This window comes from Papaver somniferum, chromosome 11 (genome assembly GCF_003573695.1).
Source record: "Papaver somniferum cultivar HN1 chromosome 11, ASM357369v1, whole genome shotgun sequence".
NCBI lineage: Eukaryota > Viridiplantae > Streptophyta > Magnoliopsida > Ranunculales > Papaveraceae > Papaver > Papaver somniferum.
The window spans coordinates 128,667,666-128,694,342 of NC_039368.1; the positions used below are offsets into that span (position 1 = coordinate 128,667,666).

Here is a 26,677-nt window from a genome sequence, read left to right on the forward strand (position 1 = left end):
GTTGATTTTGTTTCTATCTTCATCTCAATTGTTTCTCTATATCTGAAACTGCAAATTCATGGCGACCTTGTTTCAATTTTCAAGGTGGATTGTCTATGGTATAACCTTGTTTGTCGACATGATCACCATCTCCATTTTATCTACTTCTGATCTAGTATATACCACCATTTCTTTCTGTTCCTCCAAAGTCATTGACTTTTACTGCAAGGTATTGGGGAGACTATATGTCATGTTACTTTTGTGTTTTTCTATGGTGCCTATGCACATATACACCGGTGTCGCTCTCGGATCAATGCTTTGGTACTTTCTCAAGGTTCATAGAGCTCAAGGAGATGTGCACTGGTATCAAATTTTCATGATTTTGATTGTTTGTGTATCAATCTCTTTATTTATCGGATTAGTTTACATGACCACTGCTTGGAAGAAAATCACGGCTGAAATTGCGAGAGTAGAAGAAGACTATGCTGAAAAATCGTTGCTTAAGAGTACGATGAAGTTGATCAAAGGAACAATACGGGTTTCGTTTGCTGTGTTTATTCTGATTGATCTTGCAAATGCAGGTACAAAATCCACACTCTTGTTGCTTCTGATATATGGATACATATGGAGTTTGTCAGGTACAATATTCGGAGGAAATGTTTGGTACTCGGTTGCAACTATTTTGATTCATTCTTCTCTTGTAATCCGAATAGTTATTTATGTTTTTTCTAGCAACTCTCATCACAACAAGGACAATTTGAATATTGTTGCACCATTTGAAGTGTCAATGTAGCATAGCACAACAATGTTTCTATTTGGTCAATTGTCTATGAAATGAATAAATATAACACTAATTGCCAATAATCCAACAGAACTGAATTTTGAAATGAAGAGATTAATTTTCTATAGATAAAATTACCTGAGCAGTCTTTGAAATGAAGAGATTAATTATAACCCAGGAACTTGTTGCTATGATAAAGCCTTTCCAATGAAGAGCTCCATTCAAAAACCAAACGGACAAGTGACCAATAAGACCTTGAGGAATAGAGGAGTATCGGTGCATGGTTTGGATAGTTTTCCATGACATGTTTCCTCTACACATGTACATTTTGTAGACACAGATGCTGATAATATTGAAGGATAATCTATTGGGCAAAACTCAGGAGTGCGGTCAGAATCGCTACATATAAGCATGAGATTGGGGATTTTCTTGTTTTGATTAACGTGATCCTCAATAAATATAGGGTTATAAAGTAGTCTGCACAAGGGTTTGCAAACACATCTAAATCTTAAAATAGATTTCACAGGTAACCTTAAAAAAAACATCTACCTGAATCTCTTCTGCCAGCCTCAACATCTTTTTCTTCTCTTATTCCCCTTAGCTTGCTAGGGTTTCAACAGATGGAGTAGATCAGGATGAAGGAAAGTGAAAATGGTCCATTTATATATACTCCGTAGAATATCCTATATACAGAAACTAATAGATAACCTAAGGCAATAGAATCTTCATGATGTTGGAAGATTTTGGACTTTAGAACCAGTCCAGTCCATTCCGATGGGTTTTTAGTATAGTACAAGAAGAAAAAGGAGTATTGACCAACTGTGTTCAGTCCCAGAATGTTGTCTACAAAAGCACTCAAATACCACTGCCTGTCATCCAAGTTTTGGAGTTTAAATTCGTCCGACTTAGAATAGCTAATAGCTGCTTCAATCTGGTGGAGTTGGAAGCAAATAAATCAGTAGTACGGGCAAACGAGGAGAAGGTTCCAGGCCAGTATTTTAAACACTTACGGCGGTGATTTGATGGTTTGCAGATCAGGTCATAACTTAAGTTTCTTTATGTTTCAATACAAGAAAATACCCAGGTCAAAGGCTAATAAAGTATTATGATGATATGATCTCAAAACTTGTATGGTTGTCTTAGATGGATATCATTGCACTGCACGATCTGCACGTAACTAAAATTGTTATGATTATATCCTCAACACACCGACAATGATTTTGCATTCCGAGGGTGATGCTTACCTTGAGTTGGAACGGCACGACGTTATGGTATGCGGAACCGGATTTGCGCCTAGCGGTTAAAGTTCGAAATCAGTTATTGGATTCGTTCCAAACAGCACCTAAATTTGTTTAATCTAATTGATTTAACTTGAAATCAAACTTATGACCAGTGTAACAGCTTATTTTATTCATGCTAGTGTGGTCAAAATCACAAATATGAGAGTTAGTTTCATGTTATGAATGGCATGCATTTCCTGCAAATATCGGAGTTTGCTTAAAACTTCGCTAACCCATCAAGGTACAAATAGATTACTTCAAAAGGACACAATATGAAATTACTATTCAAATAATTTACTAATTGAAGGCACCGTTGATCCAGTAGCTTCACAAGTTGCAAGAGAAGAAGAAGAAGAAGAAGAAGAAGAAGAAGAGAATGGAGGTTCTGCCATAGCTACAACAACAACATTATTCCCTTCATTAACCGAGTTGAGTAAGTTCAAGGACATGCATGATAAATTGATAATTCCTTCCCTTACCTGGAGGAAGTATATATCAGAGAATGCGGGTAGTTTGACATCTATACCAGATTAGAAAGGGGGAAAAAGGGAAACATATGATCAATTATGTAATGTCTATAATGACTTCCAATGGGAATGCCACCAAAAGGTTCTTTGCTTTTTTTCTAGCTCGACTGACTCGCCCGGATCTAATTTATAACACCTTGATCTAACTTATGATATATCTGACTCAAAAAGTTACTCCCTCAATTGTTTTTTCTAGCCAACTGTGATGACTCTTTCAAACACCATTCAAAATGTCGCCACGATCAAATAATGTCAACGCAATATTAGTCTTAGTCGAATGTGTTCTCTTTTCATCTCAATTGTTTCTCTCTACATCTGTAATTTCCGGTGAAATTAACAATCAAATAAAATCATGGGATTGTCAAGCTGGATTGCCTATGGTCGTATAATCTTTCTCACCTACAAGGTATTAGGGATCGGTGTGGTTCTCGGATCAGCACTTTGGTATTATTATCATCTCAACATTAATGGAGCAGCTCAAGGGGACGATGGGTATTGGAATAATCAAATATTCATGATCTTGATTGTCTTTTTATGTATTGGAATATTAGTAGTTTACATGACCAGTGCTCGGAAGCAGATGATTGCCAAAGTGGAACAACAAGGAGAAGAAGATTATGCTGAGAAGTCGATTATGGTGCAACATCCAGTAGTACCAGCAGCTCAAGATGATATGAAGCCAAATCCAACAACTCCAGCAGCAAAATCGATTGCAGTTCGAACATTGGAGGGCCCTGTCTCGAGCAGGACTCGAGGAGCCAAACGCAAATCCGGACCAATAGCAGAGAGAACCCGCAGCAAAGTACGTTGTCAAGAATTAAGGGGCTACTTTTTTGAGTTTTTGCAAATATAGCAGCAACAGTGGAGGAAAGAGTTCAAAAGAAACTTTGTGAATACATCAAACTTATACGTCTTAAGAAAGCAATTTGCGATTCGTTGATTAATGATGTGTGTGTAGTTTTAAGAACAAGTGGTTGTAAGTGTGCGAACAATCTGTATGAGGTGTAACCTGAGTTTTATAATAGCTATATTTTATTCATGGCCTCCTTATTACTCGTCTCTTTAGAACACTAGTGTTAAGAAACACTAATGGTTCTGATTTGCAGGTCACTAGAACTTGGCAGAAGCCTGACAGTCTCTATATAAAAATTAATTGTGATGCTGCATTTGATGAAATTATAAAAGGGCATTGGATTGATTGGTAGAACTTTTACAGGTAACTCAGATGGAGCTAGATGCTGCAAAGACAACGCCTTAGACCCCGAACAAGCCGAGGCTAAAGCTATGTTGGAAGCTGTTTTATGAGCCAAGAGAAAAGGACATAGGAATGTGCACTTGGAAGGAGATTGTCTAAATGTTATTAATGCCTTGAATGGAAGTCTAGAGTCAATAAAATGGACCACAAGAAACTTAGTTATTGATTGTGCAATGTTTTGAATTCTTTTGATAGTTGAAAATGCACTCATGTGCACAGAGATGTGAACCATGTCGCCCATGCTTTGGCAAAACATGGTAAAAATTCTATGTCTGAAGTTGAATGGTTAAGCCATCTTCCTAGTTGGGTGAAACAACGTATCCAAAAGGATGAACTCATGTAATTCTTCTTCTACTTAATCTCAATATTCGTATTAAAAAAAAGACATCAACATAACATTACTAGGGCAGATACCATTTAGCCGATCCAACGGTCAGGATTGTTTAAGATCTTTTTGTCCATGTAAATCTCGATTCCTACGGCTAAGATAAAACTGTTCATGTGGATAACTTCGGTTAACTATTATTGAGCCGTCTCAATATACACGTTTAGGTACGGTTACCCATATCTAAATATAAGTATGTTTCATTTGTGTGTAACAATCTAAGACTATCTAACGACGGAGATTAATTGCTTAATTTCTAAGAAGACTTAGCTTGAATATTAAATCAGGATTTCATCTAATTTTGAATATTGAATGCTTTGCTACTAAGCTATCTTAGCTTTGATTGTAATCAACCCTGATTTGAAAGACTATATAAGGGAGAACTCTAGCAACTGGAAAACCTAATCCCGACACTTTCATGTGTCCTAGTTGCAAACTAGACTCGATTCTTCTTTAACCTAGGTTTTTCCAAAACCATATTAGATTAACGAATTAAAGACTTCATTTGGGATTCGTGAAGCCAGATCCAACTATTTTCTCTGTAGTTGCGTCTTCTGATCTTATTTGTTCTATCGTTTTGAGTTTTATCTTCTCTAAGATTTACTCGAGATTTATATCCTATAGGTAAGATATAAAAAGTAATCACAATAGTTCTTCGTCTCAGACTCTTGTGATTCCGCAATAACTTTTTATGCTAATCAGTTGGGTTATTGAGAGTTGACTAATATTTTTAGGCTGCTCTTCGGGAGTATAAAACCGGATTATTAGTTGGGTCATGTTTACCCTGATTTATCAAAAGATGGAACAAAAACCGTATAAAGAATAGACATATCTGTGGGAGACAAATTTGTTTATAAGTCTTGGACTTTGGGTCATAGCAACTGTTAGTTGCGGGTGAGATCAGCTAAGGGAACCAAGTGTGCAGAATCCGGCGTAGTTTTAGAGGAATAAGGAACACGATTGTACCTTAATCGGTGTGAGACTTGGTTAAGGCTCAACTATATTTCAGTCCGAAGTTAACTTGTAGTAAGATAGTGTCTGTAGCGGCTTAATATAGTGTGGTGTTCAAAGATGGAAAAGGTCCCGAGGTTTTTATGCATTTGCGGTTTCCACGTTAACAAAATTTCTGGCGCCTGTATTATTTCTTGTCCGCATTATATTTATTTATATAATTGAAATATCACAAGTTGTGCGTAGTTCAATCAGTTGATAAATACGACCTTGTTTGTTGGTTATAACTTAGATTGACACTTGGGCATTGGTCTTTGGTACCGTCCAAGTTATTTCTCATATCAATCAGGCTCACGGATTTCAATTTGTTCGATTTGCTGATTATATTAAGAAACAAAGATAAAGCTCTTTGATATATTTCTTGATTGAGTCTCACTTTTAAGTTGGTGCTCTCGGAATTATATTTGAGTTTGGTCCATACATATTGTCGAACGAATTATTGAGTGTGGTTGTTATATACCCCGCTTTTTCAGATTACATGATCTTCATATTTTCACTGAACAACTTGTTATGGTGGTGATGGTTTAACAATATCAAGTGAAGATGCATGTCGGCTAAATTGGTTAGTTGTAAATTATGGAAAAAGTCTTAAACGTAATCCGTCATGATTGGCAGGGCTCTAACCTCGTCTTAAAATCTCAGCCCTCCTTCTACTCCCGACCGTACAAACCAATGATACATGTCACTGAAATAAACAAACATAAATCAGATCCAAGTACTTCGTACACATTGGTTTTTTCTGCTTGTCAGTGCTCTTAGTCTGTCATTGATATTTTGGAGGAGATTATCATCATCAATATCGTACAATAGTGGTATAGTGTATACGATTTATTCTGCAGTCGCTCCCCGTCCATTATGTTGTTCCAAGTGGAAGAACGGGTGGAGTATCATATATAAGAATACAAAGAAAAGGAATCAAATCGAGGTTTGCAACTTCAATTAAGAGATCCAAAAGGTAACTGATTCAGCTCTCTAGTATGTTAAGTTGCTAGTGTTTGGATTTCATCTCCATAATCATCATAGTTCAAATACGACTAGTTTTACCTTATTCCGGAAACTAATACACTTTGTTATATGATATGTAACAACACGTACAATAACACTACATATAGGATAAACAATTTATATGCTACGACTGATATAAACACTCTAAGCAACATTTCATATTATACTAAGTTATAAGAAGGAAATAGAAAGACCATTATTATCTGTAATAGGTTTAATGAGCTTGATTGTTATTAATACATCTTAACTTGAACGAATTATAATTTGACAAACCATAAAATGCCAACTGTTATTACTGCTATAAATTGTTTATTTTGTTGTAGTAGTCTTCTGAAGTTGTGATAACAAATTAGTGCAGTTTCTAATGTGCTTATTTAATTGGAGTATCTGTTATGCATATTTTAACGGAATGTACTTCTGAAGGTGAATGTTAAGGACATGCTTGCAAATCTCAAGAAGGAAAAGCTTAATGTTAAAGAGGAAATTAGTAGGACTCGTCCTGTACTTTAAAAAATGCTTGTTTTTTTGGATCCTAATTTTTCCAGTGCCAACCAGCTTTTCAAAAATGATTAATCATACTAGGATATAACTCTCCTTCATGAACTTTTTCATCAAGCTATTGTAAGTCATATTCTGAATATCTCGATTCATAGTTATCAAGAAGACATACTCATATAGTTGCTTGAGAGGAATGAAAATTTCTCAGTCAAGTTTTGTTACAAGAAAATATTTGAAAAGACACATACTACAGATTATGTAGGCCCGAGAATGCATAAGATATTATCTACACTATGGAGATTGCCAAATCTTCCAAGAATAAGACAGTTTCTTTGGAAATGTATCTTTGAACTTCTACCAACTAGAGACGTTCTCATTCCAATCATCTTAGGCTTGGTGGATTCCTGTACTTTTTGTGATCAACAGTCTGAGACTTCAGCTCATATTATCATGAATTGTCACATGTCTAAAGCAGTCTGGTTTACCACGCTTGGATGAAATTCAAACAATTCAACTAATCTGGTTGAATAGGTATGCAGTTGGTTTGAAAGTTTCTCTAGCAAACAAAGTACAAAATTTGAAGTTTTGAAGAGGAGTATTGTTGCTTGGTGTATCTGGACTGAGAAATGTGACTAAGCATTCACTAGCTTCGCCCCTTATAGATACTATTACTATTAACTGTGATGGATCTTATTATGATAATTCTGGTGGCATTGGTCTTATTACTCAGAATTTGCAGTTGCACAACATGCAACAAGGTGCAACTACCTGAGGGATGGAAGAAGTACATAACAACCGAATGTATGGGACCATGGGAGGCTGTTAAATGGGTTAAAGAGTTGAATCAAGAGAGCGTAAAGTTCGAGCTTGATTCTAAATTTGTGCTAGATGTCGTTCTCAAGGAAGATTACTCCATAGACTGGAGATTACAAAATTTTATTTAAGATATTACCTTGTATTTCAATAACTATACCACTTGGCAATGTCTCTATGTATCAAAAGAGGCTAATAAGGTGGATGACTGTCTGTCTAAGTTAGCTAGAGTAGACAAACAAGATTACATTTGGTCTACTTCTGGCCCGAGTGATATATCTTCACAACTAAAGGAGGATACAAGTCATGTTTCTGGTTGATTTTTATTTAATAATAAAATCTTTCATGCTTCAAAAAAAATTTACCGTATCATAGTGCGCAGGTCGCTGTCGGTGGTTGGGATCAGGAAGTGGTAGATGCGCTGGAGCTGGTCCATTGGAAATCTCTCCAAAGATAAACTGAATTTGTTTTTCAAAGTCATATTTACACCTCAAAAATCCTGTAAGATGAGCAAATAATCTGGAGAAAAAAATGAAATCAAATTGTGATTGTGATCGTGATTTATTTTTTTTATTGATTACTCAAAATTTGAATAATCACAAAAAGATAAAGAAGAAGATGGTTGTTTAGTAATAAGTAATATAAGATTTGTCCATTTTGGAAATCTCACAAGGAGGATTTATTAAACCAGCTTAAAAGGAAAACAAAAAAAAGGAGGGGACGTAAAGTCTAGATCCTCCAAAGAAATTAAAAGCATCGCCTAAACCGATAAGTAGAGCTGCAAAAAATAAGAAAATGCGAGGGATAAGAAGAACTATAGAATCCCTTTATAGGACATGAAAGTGGAAAATAACTTTCGTCTATAAGGATTTTCATTTTCTTGTTCTAAAACTTCTTTGGAACCGTAGATCGAAAAAAATCTCACCTGAAACTGTGCACCTATGTTGTGAATGAATTCTTGAATGAATCAATTTTACCAGCGAAAAATTCAATTGTCTAATGAAATATCATAAAATTTATTAGCTTATGTTCTTTGATGTTTAATTTTTTTAATTTTACTTACTGGATACCGAGAAAGTATGATGTATATATTTAAAACCTGAGAAAAATCATTAATAAATTATAGTAGCTTGCTACAAAGTTGCTGTGCAAGTTCAAACAAATTTTTTTTCTTCACAAATCTTTTGATTGAACAAAGGTGAATCCTAAATTGAGAAATCTGTAAGATTCGAGTATTCCATTTTAATAAGTTCCGATTCATCCAAGATATTGGTAATTTCTCTAACCAAATATTTTCTATGTTCCAATTGTTTTTCTAACATTGCTTGAAGCACCAGTTCCCTTTCCGGTGCATCATGTAAATGCATATAAGAGGTTTTTAATCCCTAATGAAGATTATCAATACTTTTTATCATCCTATATTTCTGATAAAAAAAAGTATAAAGTTCTTGTACAAAGCTTGACATAGACTCATCAAACAAGGTATCTTCCGTATCCTTGATTGAAACAAATTCTTCACTCGTATTGTTCAGGATTTCCCATATATACCAGTTGTTAAGTCATCTTATATGAAACCTACTCTGATACCAATTGAAAGAAGAGAATTCCAAATCCAATTTAAATATTGACGAGTTAGATGTATGAGCCGAACTAGATCATCAAATATGATATTAAAAAAATTAAAAGACTTCAAAAATAGTTTCAAAAGGAAAAAAAAGCTACTTTCATTACCAAACCAAGTTGTTCATGGTGAAAAAAACTTACGTCAATTTGTATAAATTCGAAATTGGTCAACAACCTTTACAACTTATATCAATGGTGATGTGCTCTTCACGCACTTTGTCTCTAGGTCAAAACTATCATCATTAATTCCCACTCATTAGATTTAAAACCCACTAAAGTCCATCAAAAATTAAATGTTCATTGGTCATCCATCTCCTATTTTCTTTCACCAAAACACACACAAAAAAAAGGAAAAAAAAAACAATCTTTTTCATCATCTTTTTTGGATTAGATCAATCAAACCCCTATAATCAATTAATATCCAATTAAGGTGTTGTTTGTTCTTTTTTTTTTTTATCAATATAAATGTTTAAATATTTCAACAATAAAGAAAAACCATCTCATCATTTTCTTCACCATTTTCTTCTTTTTAGGAAGACAGATACATAAATGTGATGGCGATGAAAAAATTTATGAATCTTTTCCTTGTGATCCATATTTTATAAAGTTAACGATGACTACAATATGTTTTAGTTAAGTTTTTAACATCATTAACTTTTTTAACATGTGAGATAAGTTTTTTTTTTTAAGTAATTTAGCAGTTGAGCTGCAGTTTTAGATGCATAGGTATTTGTTAATGTTTGTTGATTAAAGAGACTGGAAGGAAAATTTTGTATTTGTATTTTTATGGTGAAGATAACGGTATCTCAAATGAATTTGAGTGTAATGATTATATGATCTTCATGGCTTCACTAAACAACTTGTTATGGTGGTGAAGGTTTAACAATATCAAGTGAAGATGCATGCTGGATAAATTGGTTAGTTGTGAATTGTGGATAAGCATCTTACAAGCACGTAATCCTTCATGGTTGGCAGGGCTCCGGCCTCGCCTTCAAATCTCATCCCTCCGCATGTTCCCGACCGTACGAATTGATTCGGTTGTTCCAAGTGGAACAATGCATGGACTATCATCTGTAAGAAGACAAGGAAAAGGAATCAAATGGAGGTTTGCAACTTCAATCAAGAAATCCAAAAGGTAACTGATTCAACCCTCTAGCATGTTAAGTTGCTAGTGTTTGAATTTCATCTCCTTAATCATCATAGTTCAAATATAACTAGCTTTACCTTATTCTGGAAACTAATAGACTTAGTATTATGATATTTAACAATACGTACAATAACAACACATATAGGATAAACAATTCATATGCCACGACTGATATAAACACCATAAAAAACAGTTTCTATTATACCGAGTTAGAAGAAGGAAATATAAAGACCATTCTTATCTATAATAAGTTTAATGAGCTGGATCATTATTGATCCGGCTTAACTTAAACGAATTATAATATAATAAACCATGAAATTCTTACGGTTATTACTATCATAAATTGTTTGTTCTTTCGTAGTAGTCTTTTGAAGTTATGATTACACATGCAGTTTCTAATGTGCTTGTTTAATTGGAGTATCTGCTATGCATATTTTAATGGAATGTACTGATGCAAGTGAATGCTGGTAACTTCTTTTTCAATATCTTTGCATTGATTGTGGTTGTGCTTCAACGACTCCAACACAGAGATGATGTTTGTTGCGCACCAGTAATTTCATTATTGCCCACATAAATGTATGCATCTGTAAGATCATTTTCTTCTTGTTGACAAAGATTTTTATTAACCATATTGAATAACACTAAGAGATAAAATTGGAGTACTACAAGGATAACAAAATCATAGAACTTTAGTACTAGAGAGATAAAAAAAATCAATGGAACCTAACTGATTGAGATAAGGTGCGTTTGAGAATAAGAATTTTCTTATATAGAAAAAATATCTGGAATATTCGTTGGGATCCGGCGGTTGAAAAGAAGGAACCGTAAAAAAAAAATGCATGGTTATGATCGGGTGTGAGAGGAATGCAACAAAAAGTGGTCAAGCAAAGATTAATACTGATACGAAAACTTAATTTCCATCAGTTTTGTGAGTTTCTGTATTAAGTAAAATACAGAAACTCAGTTTCTATCGGGCATCACGTAGTTATATCAAAGAACAAATATGTTCCCCTCTAAACCAAGCCAAGCACTTTCTCATGCCTTAAACATAGCGATGCCCCGTGGTTTTTTTTTTTTCTTTTGACACAATGTGTGCGGGAATTGAGCTTACAACCTATAGATTGGGAGCCAAACTCTTGTCCAACTGCGCTAAAGCCAGTTGGTTATGCCCCATGATAGTTGGATTTTTCTGAAAATACGACTATACCCAAGCCAAAACCCAACCATAATGCTTAGCCTTACCAAAACACAAAACAAGTTGGCCAAGATAAACAAAACTCACATCAATTTATGATACCAAGCATAGTGCTTGGCCTTACCAAAGAACTAAAGTACGGAAACTCAGTTTCCATCATGCATCACTTAGCTATAACGAGGAACAAGTGTGTTGTTCCTCGTTTATATCCAAGCCAAACATTTTCACCGACTTTAAGCAAAGCGATGCATTGTTGTTGGCGCTAGAACATGTATGTAGCCAAGCGATCCATTTCTTAGCCTTACCAAAACACAAAACAAGTTGGCCATGATAAACAAAACTCACATCAATTTATGATACCAAGCATAGTGCTTGGCCTTACCAAAGAACTAAAGTACGGAAACTCAGTTTCCATCATGCATCACTTAGCTATACGTCCGCCCCATCACGGGATCATTTTATACCTTCGCCCCACCGTCCATCAGGATCACATTATACCTTCGCCTCACTAAGAATCACATTATACCTTCGCCCCATCATCAGACTCACATTATACCTTCGCCCCACTCATCAGGCTCACATTATACCTTCGCCCCACCATCATACGGATCAGGCTCACATTATACCTTCGCTCGGTATCAGACGCACTTATAATGTCCGCTCGACTATATTTGGTTTTGGTCTTGGTCCCAGACCAAATATACTCTGAGATTTGGTTTTAGTTCGGATTTTGCTCTTTATTCCGTCACGCTGTGTCTGCTTTGTGGACCATATTTAAAGTTTTACTCGCCCACTGAGGTTGCTCTTAGCCTTACCATAACACAAAACAAGTTATTGATGGTGAACAATTCAGGACACCAAATTTGAAAGTAGTCAACAACCTTTACAACTCATATCCATGGTAAGGTATTAGTCACCCACTTTATCTCCAAACCAAAATTCCCACTACTCATTCCCACCCATTAGATGTAACACCCACTTTATAAATTCCATCAAAACTTAGATGTTCAATGATCATCCATCCCCTCTTTTTTCTCTCTCTCTCTAAAACAGGCCCAAAAAGAAAAAATGAAAAAAAAGAAGCAATCTTTTTCATCATCTTCTTTGGATTTGATCGATCAAATCCCTTTGATCGATTGATATCCAATCAAGGGGTTGTTAGATTTTCTCTGTGATTCTGTAGGGATTAATTTAAAGAAATTTGGTTTATTAAATGTGATGGAGATGGATAATATTGAATGTGTATCTTCATCAGATGGTGGAGGAGGGATGGAAGAAGAAGATATAAGAACCCATAATCATAATCATAATAATCAATTTTCATCATCAAAAGGGTTAAATAATAATGGGATTTCTCCTGCTGCTACAAGTGTTCATGAATTGCTTGAATGTCCTGTTTGTACTAATTCTATGTACCCACCTATTCATCAGGTATGTTTTTAAGGGTTTCATTCATTTTTTTTTTTGATTTTATTCGGTGAATTTGATGATTGAGGTTGAATTGTGTTTTGGGGTTCGATCAAGTTTGGAATTTGTTGTGTTTAGGGTTGAATTTAGGGGAAAATGTTTGTGGGTTTTCATGGATGTTTTTGATTTAGTGTAGTTTTAGATGAGAGAACACAATTTGAATTGAACAATAGGGATAGCGAAGAATGAGATGCCGGAGACCGAAAATTGAACACTCTCAAACATTGAACACTTGGTCTGATGAAACATTTAGCCATAGTAATGTAGGTTGTTCACATTTTGGATGGTATTGAGATTCTGTGTTTAACCAGTGGAAAGTATTTGTATTGGCATGAAGAAATGGCTGGATCTTTGTTATTGTGTTGCTAATTGTTCCAAGGGTGCTCCACCATTGGTGTACGACTTGATGTTATGGAGCAAGTTGATAGTGCAAAGTCTGTTAAAATGTTTCTGAGAGCCGAAAATAGAATAGTTAGCTTTGACTTTAAGAAATGCAGTTTTTGCGTAACAAGTCATGAAGAGACCATGGATATGTTGTGCTACAAGTTTGGGAATTGGAAGAGAGATTAAGTTCTTGTATTTGAGTAGGGTAAGAACCCAGATTGGTCAATCTGTTATATACGATGGGATGGGACAGGACGGGAACCCGCGTGGTGTGATTTTTTTGAATATTGGATCATAGATGGTATTTTGTCACTTCACATTGATACATTGTGTTTAGCATTACTTGGGGTATCCATATTGCGTGTTGTTTGGGAACAATAGGCTTTCATCATCTTATTACTATGAAAACCTAAAATGCCTGTAATAAGTAATTGGGCATTCCCATGTTCAAAGGTGTTTGAAGTGAAGTTACCTAAGTAGCAAGTAAGAATGAAATGGAAAAGGTCTGAAAGTCACTAGTATTTTTCATTTACATTTTTAATTGAAAGCTGGTGACATTTTGAACTTAGAATTGTGGTTAGATTTTCTTATCTATTGAACCCCAAGTTTTCCCTTCATAATTGGAAATATTGGAGGTTTACCTATTCTGTTCGGTAATTTGAGGAAGCAAAAAACAAAAAAGTGTGTTTCGGTGCTTTCTAAAAGAAGAAGGGCATTTTGGCAGTGCCACAATGGGCAATCTGTTGTGTAAGATGGGATGGTGGGATCATGGATGTTATTTTGTCACTTCGTGCAGATACGTTGTGTTTAGCATAACTTAGGAAACTAATCCATGCATATTGTGTGTTGTTCAGAATTTAGCGTCTTTATATACATTGAACATCTAAAAGTACTGTAATAAGTAATGGGGCATGCCCTTGTTCAGAGATGTTGGAAGCGAGTTATCTAATTAGCAATTAAGAAAAATATGGAGAAGGTTTGGAAGTCACTAGTCCTTTTGCTATACATTTGAGTATTATACTATGACTCAATCTGTTGAATGTTATCCCATGTTTTACTTACATGATTAGAAATGTTGCATGTTTACCTTGTTCCGCTCGGAAATTTGAGGAAAAGAAAAACCAAAAAAAGTGTGTTTCGATGCTTTCTAATGATTAAGGGCATTTTTTGCAGTGCCACAATGGGCACACACTGTGCTCGACATGTAAAACAAGGGTACACAACCGCTGTCCTACTTGTAGACAGGAGCTTGGAGATATCAGGTGTTTAGCATTGGAGAAAGTAGCTGAATCCCTTGAGCTTCCCTGCAAGTATGGCTCCCTGGGATGCCCAGAGATATTTCCCTACTACAGTAAGCTCAAGCATGAGGCTCTGTGTAACTTCAGACCTTATAACTGTCCTTACGCTGGATCAGAGTGTGCTGTTGTTGGTGATATTCCGTTTTTGGTCACCCATCTGCGAGATGATCATAAAGTAGACATGCACACTGGATGTACATTCAACCATCGATATGTGAAGTCTAATCCCCGTGAAGTTGAAAATGCTACCTGGATGTTGACTGTAAGTGTGATTTTTCAATATCTCTTTTTTGTTTTCCTTGCCTTGCAATATAATTAATGTTACAAGAATCTCTTATAAACCATCCTTCTCTTTATTGGTAAATTAGTTTAAGCATCTGGTGTTTATGAAATACATTCTGTTTTTATGCCATCTTATATGAATCCAGACCAATAAAACAGGTTTCAACTTTGATACTTTCTTAGTTGTCCATGACCAGTGTCAAACTGTTTGGCAGTAAGAGTTCTTATTACTTTGTTATTTCGCGTTCAAGAAAGTGGCACGGCATCATACTATCATTGGTCAATCAGTCATTGCACATCAGCAGCAAACGTTCTGATCTTTAGAAAGAAAACTAAGGTCTTATTAAATTGCACCTTTTCTTTTTACACTTCAGGTCTTCAACTGTTTCGGTCAGTACTTCTGCCTGCATTTTGAAGCGTTCCAACTCGGAATGGCCCCTGTTTACATGGCATTCCTTCGCTTCATGGGAGACGAAAACGACGCGAGGAACTACAGTTACAGTTTGGAAGTAGGAGCAAACGGAAGAAAACTCATTTGGGAAGGTACACCACGGAGCATTCGCGATAGTCACAGGAAAGTCAGAGACAGCCACGACGGACTCATAATCCAGCGAAATATGGCACTATTTTTCTCCGGCGGGGACAGGAAAGAGCTGAAGCTTAGGGTGACAGGGAGGATATGGAAGGAACAACAAAACCAAGAAGCTGGGGTGTGCATACCAAACCTTTGTAGTTGACAGGAAAATGTATGATTGCTTCTTGTTTATGTTGTTTCGATCAGTTGATGATTTTTCTTCTTTCTTTTTTTTCTCTTTCTGTCTCTCTCTCGACTCGCCTTAGACTGTTTGCTTCATGTGTGAAAACAAGTTTGCTGATAAAAATGTAATCTAATGGCAATGAGATAGAAATCTTTGGAGGATTCATTCAACTATAAATATTTACTTACCTATATTATTAATATCACTTGAATAAATTTCTTACAGTTTTTGTTTCTCTGACTCATCTGATTCATTGCCGTCAAAGAGGGGTGTTCATTTTTTTTTTGCTGAGTCATCTGACTCATCTGATTCCGATTCTGATTCTGATTGTGATTGATCCTAAGATTCCTAACCCAGACCTAAATAACTACTATAAAAAGACCCCAACCAATTCTACTTTGCTGAAGATAGGAGGAAAAAGAAGCAGCCGCAGAAGAGTAAGAGATGACGGTTTCAAGCCTTCCGGTAGATATTCAGGTAAGATCTGGCGTAAACTACTTCGTAGCCGTAACTTCACCAAGACACACTTTGATCGTGATATTCATAACCCTAAGCTCATGCTTAAAACTTACAACACCATAAGAGTCGAATCAAAATCTGACTACACCCAAATCCATAACTGTCTGTTTCGATCTGTAGATTATTCTTCGATATCATCAGCTTTGTCGACATCGAATACCGCATGCACATGTAATGGGGATATTCCAAGGGGTTATATTTTCCAAGATATTGAATGTAATGGATTGATTTGCATGTCTTTAGAATTGTCTGGAGAAATGCATATATGTATTTGGAACCCAACAATTGGTGAATATGAATATAGAAACACACCACTTCCGTCACCTGATTTCTTGACGAGAGCACCGGGCTGCTATAGTCTTGGACATGTGTTTTATTATGATTCCATTGCTGATGATTACAAGTTGGTAAGGATATCTGGGAGAAAACGTTATCGTGATTTTCAAGTTGATGTTCATACACTAGGCTCTAAATCATGGACAAGAAGCGAGAGCGCAGGCGATTACAAGCTTCCGCTTCGAAGGGATATTTCTGCTTTTTTCATGAATGGGGGCTCTTCATTGGATAGGTTATATCAACAACAGGGAAGTTATGTGTCAAAACAACAGGGAAGTTATTTCCGCAGTTATAGTCTCTTTTGATGTCAGTAACGAGAGATTTGTGGATTTCTTATTCCCAGAGGAAGTACAAATACCTGATCAGGTACTTTGGCTACATCAGTGTGTTGCCGGTGTATTGGGGAATTGCCTTTGTTTAAGTAATTATTATAATTCTAAGCGCATTGACATATGGATAATGCAAGATTATGGAGTGAGAGAATCTTGGTCTAAGCGATACAGTTTTCGCACGACAGACGTACTTGTTTTTGAGGACTGGAAACTGCTATGGTCTTTTACAAACGGTGAGCTTCTGATCGATACTGGCGTAAGCAAACTGGTACATGACCCCAAGAGTGATAGGTCCAGAGTCTTGAAAATCGACGGTATCGATGACAGCGAAATGGAATTTAGCGTGCCGCTGAATTATGTAGAGAGCTTAATTTCACCTGACACGGTTGGTATTAAATATTGATTATCATATCTAAGTTTCTTAAAGTAAGTTCTTGTTTATCTTTGCTCAACCATTTCATTTTGGGCTAAGAAGATTTTGGTACGGTCTCAAAATACTGGTATAAATCGATTCGTATTGATAGATGTTTAACAGATGCTCACTTTCTTCATTCGCGAAAAACATCCAAGTTTATGATCTTTAGTCTTTTAACTGGAAAGTAGTTTTTATTCCTATGGAGAACGTGATGCCCATATTCTACCCAGCCGTTGTGAAATCGGTTCTATCTACAAGATTTTACTCTACTGGTTTGATGGGAAATATCTACAAGTTTATCGCATTCAAACAATAATAATCACAGTTCAGCTGTCTTCCCTGTTGGGCTGATCGGATTTGCAGGTAACATGTTGGAGTATACTATTATTGTAGAAATAACTAGAGGATTCATTGAAAATATATTTTATACAGTTTTTTTTTTCTTCTTCTCACTCATCTGATCCATTGCCATGAATGAGGGGTCTTTTCTTTTCTGCTGAGTCATCTGACTCGCATCTGAATCTGATTCATCCTAACCCAGACCCAAGTAACTACTACAACCAAATTCTACTTTGCTGAAGAGAGGAGGAAAAAGAAGCAGCGGCAGAAGAAAAAGAGATGGCGGTTTCAAACCTTCCGGTAGAGATTTATGAAGATATCTTTCTCAGGTTACCTGTGAGTTCCATCTTGTTAGCTTGTATGTGTATGTAAGGTCTGGCGTAAACTATTTCGTAGCCATAACTTCAATAAGACTCACCTTCTTCATGGTATCCGTAACCCTAAGCTTATGCTTAAATGTCCCCTCCTCGCAAACGAGGGTTTGTTTCTTTCAATAGATTATGCTTCTACGTCATCATCAGCTTCATCAACATCATCCAGGTGTAACGGAGATATTCCGATGGTTATCCGAGATATGTTGAACGACTCTATTAGTACTCGAAGGTTGGGTTCTTGTTGTATGTACACCTTTCATCATCCACCACGTGTACAGAAAGAGACACGTGGAAGGCATGCAAAACAAGATATCAAAACATGATAACAAGAATCTCATCAAAAGATGCCACCAGTCAGCAGATCTGACGGTCAGGGACAGAGGATCATAGAGGTATGATAGCTTAGAGGAGCACCAGATAATACCCCATGGGTGTTAATACACCCAATCCCGAGGAAGATCCCAGATCAACGGCTGAGAGGAAGTTTGACTGACACAGATGTGACCAGACAAAGAGACACTTGTCTGACACGAGCAGACATCCATCTACCCGCATTAAATACCAAAGAGATATACACGTGTCAATCAGCTCGTGGAAGAGACGAGGATAACCCTTTGTATTCAAGCTTAGGCCGCAACATATGCCGAAGACCTCTGCGTAATGGGAAAAAGCACAAGAAGATAAGATTACAACGGCACCTCAGAAGTAGGACCCACGTTCCAACCCTATAAATACCCTTCTCCACTAAGAGAGAAGGGGTCGACCGATCCAGAGAAAAGATAGGAGAATATAGGAGAGAGAGATAGGAAGAGTAAATGATCCCCCTACTTCCACAGACCTACGTGTACTCTAAAGTCATTTGACTATCTTTGTAATCATTCAATACATAGTGAATCACCAACCCCGTGGATGTAGGCTTAGTGCCGAACCACGTAAATCTTTGTCTCATTTATATTTCAGCACTTTACATTCAGCATTGAACGTCATGTGATTTACATTTATGTTTGATTCTCTGTTTACCCCTTTTATACGAACATTATTCATGATAATATTCGACTAGACAATGACAAGCCCGAAGGCTTAGAGTCGATGAATCGATATAATCATACCCTTTACATATACGATGTGCGATTTCAGAATTAGAATGTATGCGAATATTGTTTGTGAACACATGGATGGCTTCGAGATTTATGTGTTCACAATCTGGCGCTAGAAACAGGGACTTTGTCCCGGTAAAAGATTTATCTTATCCTGTGATTTCACCTTAAACGCGCATTATGGTTGTGCCCTATTCTGGGTTCAGCGTGCTTTCAAAACCTTTTTTATTCTGGGTTCATGGTCTTCATTTTCACAAACACCATTTCAAAGCAGACAAATCCACGGCTATCTATCACAGATTTGCACGTGAGGCGTTTTTCTTTTAAAACTAAGACTTAATAATCCAGATTCATGAGTTCTCGCTACGGATCTGCCTTTTCAAGAGTTTTCCTTTTCAAAAGTAGTCTGAAAACAAGGTCCATGATTGTTTATTAGAATATTTGTATTGCGAAAACTAAACCGATGGAGTCTTTATGTTTCTCTTTTATTAAGTCCCTTGGGAAGCTCATTTCCTTTTATTCCACAAATTTTACGGATACGAATGGCACTAATCCGATCCTCGTGGATATCTTTGGTTCTCTTTATTTATTCCCCTATGCAGAAAAGGACTAAAAATGGAAAAGATACTAGAGGCAGGAAAAACCAAAGCCTCATCAAAGGAGACACCGACGATTACCCCGGTCATGACCCGAAGCAAGCAGAAAGGAGACAAAGCTGAAACAGCTACTCAGAGGCAGGATGCTGTGGAAATCACCTCACCTATGAACACCAACTCCATTGCAGCCGCGGCTCTCAAAGCAGCAGCCACAAAGAACAACCCAACTGTTGCGGCCCTCTAGGCTACAGAAGCTAACAAGGCTTTGGTTTCAAACCAAATCCATCAACAAAGAGAAGGGGTGGAAGAATCTATGACACTTCTGCCCGCACATCCACTAGTCTTCGGAATGCCGTCAACCAACTGTCAGAATCAAACCATACCAGTGGTTTTAGTACCGCGGGTGGAAGCTCAACCGAGGGGACCAAACATGGATATACCAACAATTGAAGCTGATCCTCTACCACCCTTAATACACACATTAGACGAAAGGGGAACTATGGTCATAGGGGTACAAGCCGGAACTCCCAATCAGGGATCAAACCAGTCCCACCGACTGATGGTAGAGCTCGAAGAATTGAAAAAGAGCCAGCAGGTTTACGCAGATGCCGTAGATCTTCTGGCCAGAGAGAACCAAGACTTGAAAGATGGGATTGCCCAAAGCACGAAGACTAGCCAACAACTGGACGAAGCAAATTATAAGGCGCCAGAGCCTAATCGAGACCGAAGAATCATCCTAGCAAACGCCGCTAGGGGAAGCAGTGCATCCGATCCAGAATATGCCGCCGAAGACTTAGACTATTATGACAGTGAAGATCGAAGAAAGAAACGCTCAACTGAGCATGAGAACGTGGGACATTACTGCGCAATGGAAGAGCTGCGTGATGAGATGATGGCTGAGATCAGGCAGTTAAAAGCCAGACAAGGCGGAGGAAGGCTTGAAGAGGTGATGAAAGAGTCTAATTCCACGCCCCTAACTCATCGCTTGGCTAATGCCCTCATTCCGTTAAAGTGCCATGTCCCAACTTTTGAATGCTATGACGGATCCAGTGATCCAGCGGCACATATCCGGTATTATATTCGTATCTTAGCCCGATCGAGTCAAAACGACGCCGTCCTCTGTAGGTATTTCCCATCAAGTCTGAAGGGATCGGCTTTGTCTTGGTTTGACAACCTGCCACCTGATTCCATAAACTCCTACGATCAACTCGCAGAGAAATTCTTGAGAACCTACATGTACAACAAAGTTGTCAACACCGGAATGGATAAACTTTTTTCTATGGAAATTGGTTATAAGGAGAACACGAGGGAATACACCAACAGATGACACAAGATATGCCAGGCCATAGGGAGTGTGGATCCCGTAGTGAGCATCAACTGCTACAAGTGGGGATTAGACCGAATGAGTCCACTATTTGTTGAGATCCACGGAAGCGTACCTAAGACAGAAGGAGATCTTCGAATAATTATTGAGAAGTATGCTCGTCTTGAAGAAATCCAGCGTGAGAACCCGAGGGCACAAACGCAGAGGTCTCACCGTACCAATTCCGCAGAACAAACCAGCGGGGCCAAAAGAAATAGCTCAGTGGAACGACCGCACGAAGATAGGAAGGAACGAAGAGATGAACGACGAAAAGACGATCGAAAATTCGAAGATCAGGTTTACACGAAGCTCAATGCTAGCTACGCTCGGATCTTGCGAGAGATCAAAGGAAGGGAAAATTTGGAGTGGCCGTGGTCTAAGGGAAAAAGCCCCCAAGGACCGAGAAGTCTAAAGATTACTGTGAGTATCATTGCTTCAATGGACACCAGACCGAGAAATGCAAAAACCTCAAAATAATGATCCAAAATTGATTGATGCTGGCGAACTCAAGCAATACATACGAAAGGAGTCACCGAGGACAGATCCAAACGAACCAAGCAAGTCCAACTTCCAGAGGGAAACCGCACAATCAACACCATCTCGTGTTCCGAAGCCGCAGGGCCCTCACTTACAGCGCAGATAGGAAAGAGGCTACGAAAGCAATTCGAAGACCACTGCGAATTATATAAGATTGATGGCGTAGAGGTGGACGAGCACGAAGAGTGGATGGACGCACCTATCATCTTCGATACTGAAGATATCGAAGAAGATATGGAAGACCATAACGATCCCTTGGTCCTCACACTACCAGTGGCCGGATGTAACCTCAAAAAGATCCTCATCGACGGGGGAAGCTCAGTGAACGTTCTATTCTATGACGCCTTCAAACGGATGAAGCTCCATGATGAACACTGATGACCTCTTATTACACCATCTACGGGTTCAACGGAGCGCCCACAAAGCCATTGGGAGACATCGTGTTGCAGGTGAACGGGGCCCATGAAAGTAGAAACACGATTCAGCGCGGTAGACACCCCATCCCCCTATAACGCCATTATTAGACGAAAGTGGGTACATAAACTCAAGGGAGTGGCAGCAACTTACTACCAATATCTCAGGTTCCCTACACCCGAGGGAGTAATGGAAATCAAGGGAGATCGGGTCTCTGCAAAAGAGTGCCAGGCCACTCAGTATCATATCAACAACGAACAGGAAGAGCAGCGAAAAACCCGAAGGATCAAAAATAAAGAAGCTGCGAAAGAAAAGGCCATAGACCTGTTCCTCAAGGAAACCGCAGGGAAGGGCTTGACAAAAGATGATAATGTCCTTAACACAGAGGAAAGTACTTCAGCAGCCAACGAAGGACAGAAACATACCAAATAGCAATTAAAGAACGTCCCTGTCCTTGAGGAACCGAAGCCGGTATTCACACCAGTGGAGCCCGTAAAAGAAATCAACATATGAACGGAAGAAAACCCGAAGATGATCAAAGTAGGGACCATAATGGACGAAGAAAGAGAATATTCCTTAAGCAAATTACTTAAAGAATACGCGGATATATTCGCCTGGAAGTTAGGAGACATGCCGGGGATTGATCCAAAAATAATCCAACACGAGCTGCGCATCAAACCAGGCACGTCACCTTTCAGGCAGAAAATAAGAAAAGTTGCACCAGAGTATCATAAGGCAGTAGAAAAAGAACTTCGGAAACTACTAGAAGCAGGCTTCATCAAGGAAGTCAAATACCCTACATGGATCTCCAACATGGTCGTCGTTCCTAAGAAAAATGGAGGGGTTAGGATATGCATCGACTTTACTAACCTCAACAAGGCATGTCCAAAAGACAGCTATCCCCTACCGAGCATAGATCAACTGGTTGAAGCAGTGGAAGGGTACGAAGAGCTGTCATTCATGGACGGATATTCTGGTTACAACCAAGTAGCCATGGCAGAAGAAGATCAACTACACACAGCATTCTACACCCCGCATGGCTTTTATTGCTACACTAGAATTCCCTTTGGACTTCGAAACGCAGGGGAAACTTACCAGAGAATGGTCGATGCTATCTTCAGGCCATGGATTGGTAGTACCCTAGAAGTCTACGTTGATGACATGCTCGTCAAAAGTAGGCTGCGCAAAGATCACCACCAGGACCTGAGAGATATTTTCGAAGCAATGAGGAAACATCACATGAAAGTAAATCCAGAAAAATGCACCTTCGGTGTCACCTCAGGGAAATTCCTCGGATATTTGGTAACAAAAAGGGGTATTGAATAAGACCCCGCGAAGATTAAGGCCATAGTGGAAATGCCATCTCCGAAGAATTTAAAAGAAGTGCAAAAGCTCAATGGGTCCTTAGCAGCCTTGGGCAGATTTATTGCCCGTTCCTCGGACAAATGCAAACATTTTTTCAATATTCTCAAAAAAGGGAGTAAGTTTGAATGGACCGCAGAATGCGAAGAAGCCTTCCAAAGAATCAAGGAATACCTGGATTCAATTCCAATCCTGCAGAAGCCTGATCCTGATGAGGTTTTGGCATTGTACATAGAAGAGACAGAAGACACAGTTAGCGCAGTGTTGGTCAAAACCAATACGAAGATAGCCTATCTATTATGTCAGCAAGACCCTCAATTCTGCGGAAAGGAATTACACGAAGATCGAACAACTCATCCTAGCATTAGTATGGGCTACTCAAAAGCTGAGAACCTATTTCTTAACTCACTTCATCCGCGTCCCATGCAAAGCACCACTGGAAGCAGTCCTCAAAAGCGCGGGAAAAGTAGGTAGAATAGCCAAGTGGAACACCCACCTGGACCAATTCAACATCATTCATGAAATTCAACATTCCCAAAAATCCCAAGTATTGGCGGATTTCTTAACAGACCCCCCCTGGACAACGATGAAGAGATTAGGGGAATACCAGAAGCCGACGAGGAAAGCAAGGATCCAGTTGATGTCCTCAAACCCGCGAGTCAAAGACAATGGGAAGTCTTCGTTGATGGTTCCAAAAATAAGGAAGGGGCAGGAATAGGCATTGTCATCACCACCCCAACATCGTCGAATACGAGGCAGTCGTACATGCCCTCCGCTTGATAATAGAGATGAGGGTAACTGATGTAAGACTGACAAGTGATTCGCAGCTTGTCATACGGCAAATAGGGCTCGAATACAATGTGTACGACGACACCCTCTCAGCTTACATGGCCTTGGTACAAACATTGGCATCACAAATTCCGAACATCAAGTTCCGACACTTATGCAGAAGGGATCTCAGGCACGCGGATGCCCTAACATATATATCATCCATGCTGAAGGAAAAGAATATCGAAGCTATCAAAATAACAAGGGTATATGAGCCTTCAATTGCATCACAATTTTCCTTTGCTACAAATCAAGATACAGTGGAAGAAAATATCGAAGATCAGGTGGGAGAAGACATCCGTAACGATTTTTGACGAAGAAGATATCCTGTCAAGAGCAAATCAAGACGAAGATTTCAACAACGAAGATGATTGGAGAATGATGATCCATGCGTTTCTCAAGGATGGAACCTTACCCGCGGATCATAAACAAACCAGGAAAATACTCTCCAAAGTAGGAAGATATGATCTTTTGGATGGGGTCATGTACAAGAAATCTTTCCTCGGACTGTTACTACGTTGCTTATCCAGGAAAGAGGGGCATCGAATTCTAAACGACATCCATTATGGTGACGCAGGGAATCATAGCGGCATGAGATCACTAGCCGACAAAGAAAAAATGCAAGGATATTACTGGCCCACAATGATACAAGATGCTGCAAGAATGTCCCGACGATGTGAAGAATGTCAGCGTTTCGCCAAAAAGATACACGCACCAGCAACAACGTTGAATTCTGTGAATAGTCCGTGGCCATTTGCAAAATGGGGCATAGATATCGTTGGTCCTTTCATCGAAGGATCAGGGAAAAGACGATTTTTGATAGTACCACGGACTACTTCAGTAAATGGGTGGAAGCCAAAGCCTTAGCCAGGATCAGAGACGTGGACGTGTTTAATTTCATATTCCAAAACATTATTTGCAGGTTCGGCATACCAGCGGAAATGGTGTCCGATAATGGTAAACAATTACAGGGGAAAAAGATAGACATGCTCTTTGACACTTTCAAAATAAGGAAAAACAAGTCCACCCCCATATACCCTAAAATCAACGGACAAGCGGAAGCTACTAACAAGACCCTCTCCCTTATCCTCAAAAATCAATTAGACGAACACAAGGGGCGATGGTGTGAACAGCTACACAATGTATTATGGGCATATAGGACAACACGAAGATCTGCCACTGGGGAGTCCCCATTTCTCCTCAGTTATGGAGATGAAGCAGTCATCCCAACAGAGATCCTCATGCCAACCACAAAGACCGAAGCATGGGAGAAAAATCTCACAACAGACATGATGTTAGAGAGACTGGGCGACCTGGAAGAAAGGAGGAAGCAGCATTGCAAAAGATGGAAAATTATCAACGGAGATTAGCGAGAGAGTACAACAAAAAGGTTAAGCTTCGAAATTTTGTAGAAGGGAAGTATGTGCTAAGAACAATCCCGCAGTATCAACGAGAGAAGAAATGGGGAAAGTTAGCACCTACATGGGGAGGACCTTTTATAATACACGACATTGCGGGAAACGGTTCCTACTATCTTCGCAATCTGAAAGGCGAGGTCCTCCGGCACCCTTGGAAACACATCAAAAAATGATCCGAAATTATATAATCAACAAGGATCAACTTTCTATGACTAATAAGAGAAATCTATTTGGACGATACAGCTCCATCAACAGGGTTGTCTTTGCGAGATGAGGGTACGCTACCACCTGAAGAAGGCCCATAAGAACCAGGCAAGGGCGCGAGAAGGGGACGACGCTGATAATTCTTGACAAGACCATGTTCGACTTTAAGATCAAGTTCAATCTTATCTAGGACTTTATTGGTCTCTTCAGGCAACTGACATCGAGCTTTATAAGTGATAACAGCAGTCCGCTGTTTGGCCTGAGACAGCAATGAAGATAGGCGTTCCGCCTCTTTGGAGGCAATATCTGCTGCTTCCTCACGAGACGCGGCTAACCCTTTGAAATAGTTGGCTTGTCCTTCCTGCTGCACTAAGGCAGATTGAGCTTTTTTAAGCTTATCATTTGTTGCGTGAAGCCGTCCCTCGAGTGCTGAAAATAAGAAATACCAAGGGGTTAAAACGAGGTTATACCTTCGACATTAGCCGAAGCCTCTTCATACTCATTAACAACTGCGTCCCGAGCCTCATCAAGAAAGTCATATTCGTCGGATAGTTTCTTATAATCCGTTTGAAGGTTCGTAAGAGCAAATTGACTCGCGTCTAAATCTACCTGCTTCATTGAATCCAAGTGACGAAGATGGTTGACTTCGTCATTCATCTTCCCCATCCTTTTATGGAGTCGATACACATTCACTTCAAGATCTCTTTCAGATTCCACTTGGCGAGCAACATCAGCTCGAGATGCTGCTAGGGCTTTACTAAGAGCACCAACCTCAGCCCTAGCATTATCTCTTTCCTCGGAAAAATGCAGCATACTATCCCTAACCCCGGGGCCTAAGAAAGAACGAGCTTGTTG

The 26,677-nt window shown here is 38.7% G+C and overlaps 2 protein-coding genes across 2 annotated transcripts; both read left to right on the forward strand.

Annotated features, from left to right (window-relative positions):
- Nucleotides 1-12,535: 12,535 nt before the first annotated feature.
- Nucleotides 12,536-15,890, forward strand: LOC113323087 (E3 ubiquitin-protein ligase SINAT5-like). The gene is made up of 3 exons (XM_026571338.1): nucleotides 12,536-12,930; nucleotides 14,524-14,910; nucleotides 15,305-15,890. The coding sequence occupies exons 1-3, from the start codon at nucleotides 12,718-12,720 to the stop codon at nucleotides 15,665-15,667; spliced, it is 963 nt and encodes a 320-aa protein (XP_026427123.1). The 5' UTR covers nucleotides 12,536-12,717; the 3' UTR covers nucleotides 15,668-15,890.
- Nucleotides 15,891-16,753: 863 nt separating this feature from the next.
- Nucleotides 16,754-17,278, forward strand: LOC113325118 (F-box/kelch-repeat protein At3g06240-like). Its single transcript, XM_026573343.1, has one exon. It carries the CDS (start codon nucleotides 16,754-16,756, stop codon nucleotides 17,276-17,278), a length of 525 nt encoding a protein of 174 aa, XP_026429128.1.
- Nucleotides 17,279-26,677: the final 9,399 nt, after the last annotated feature.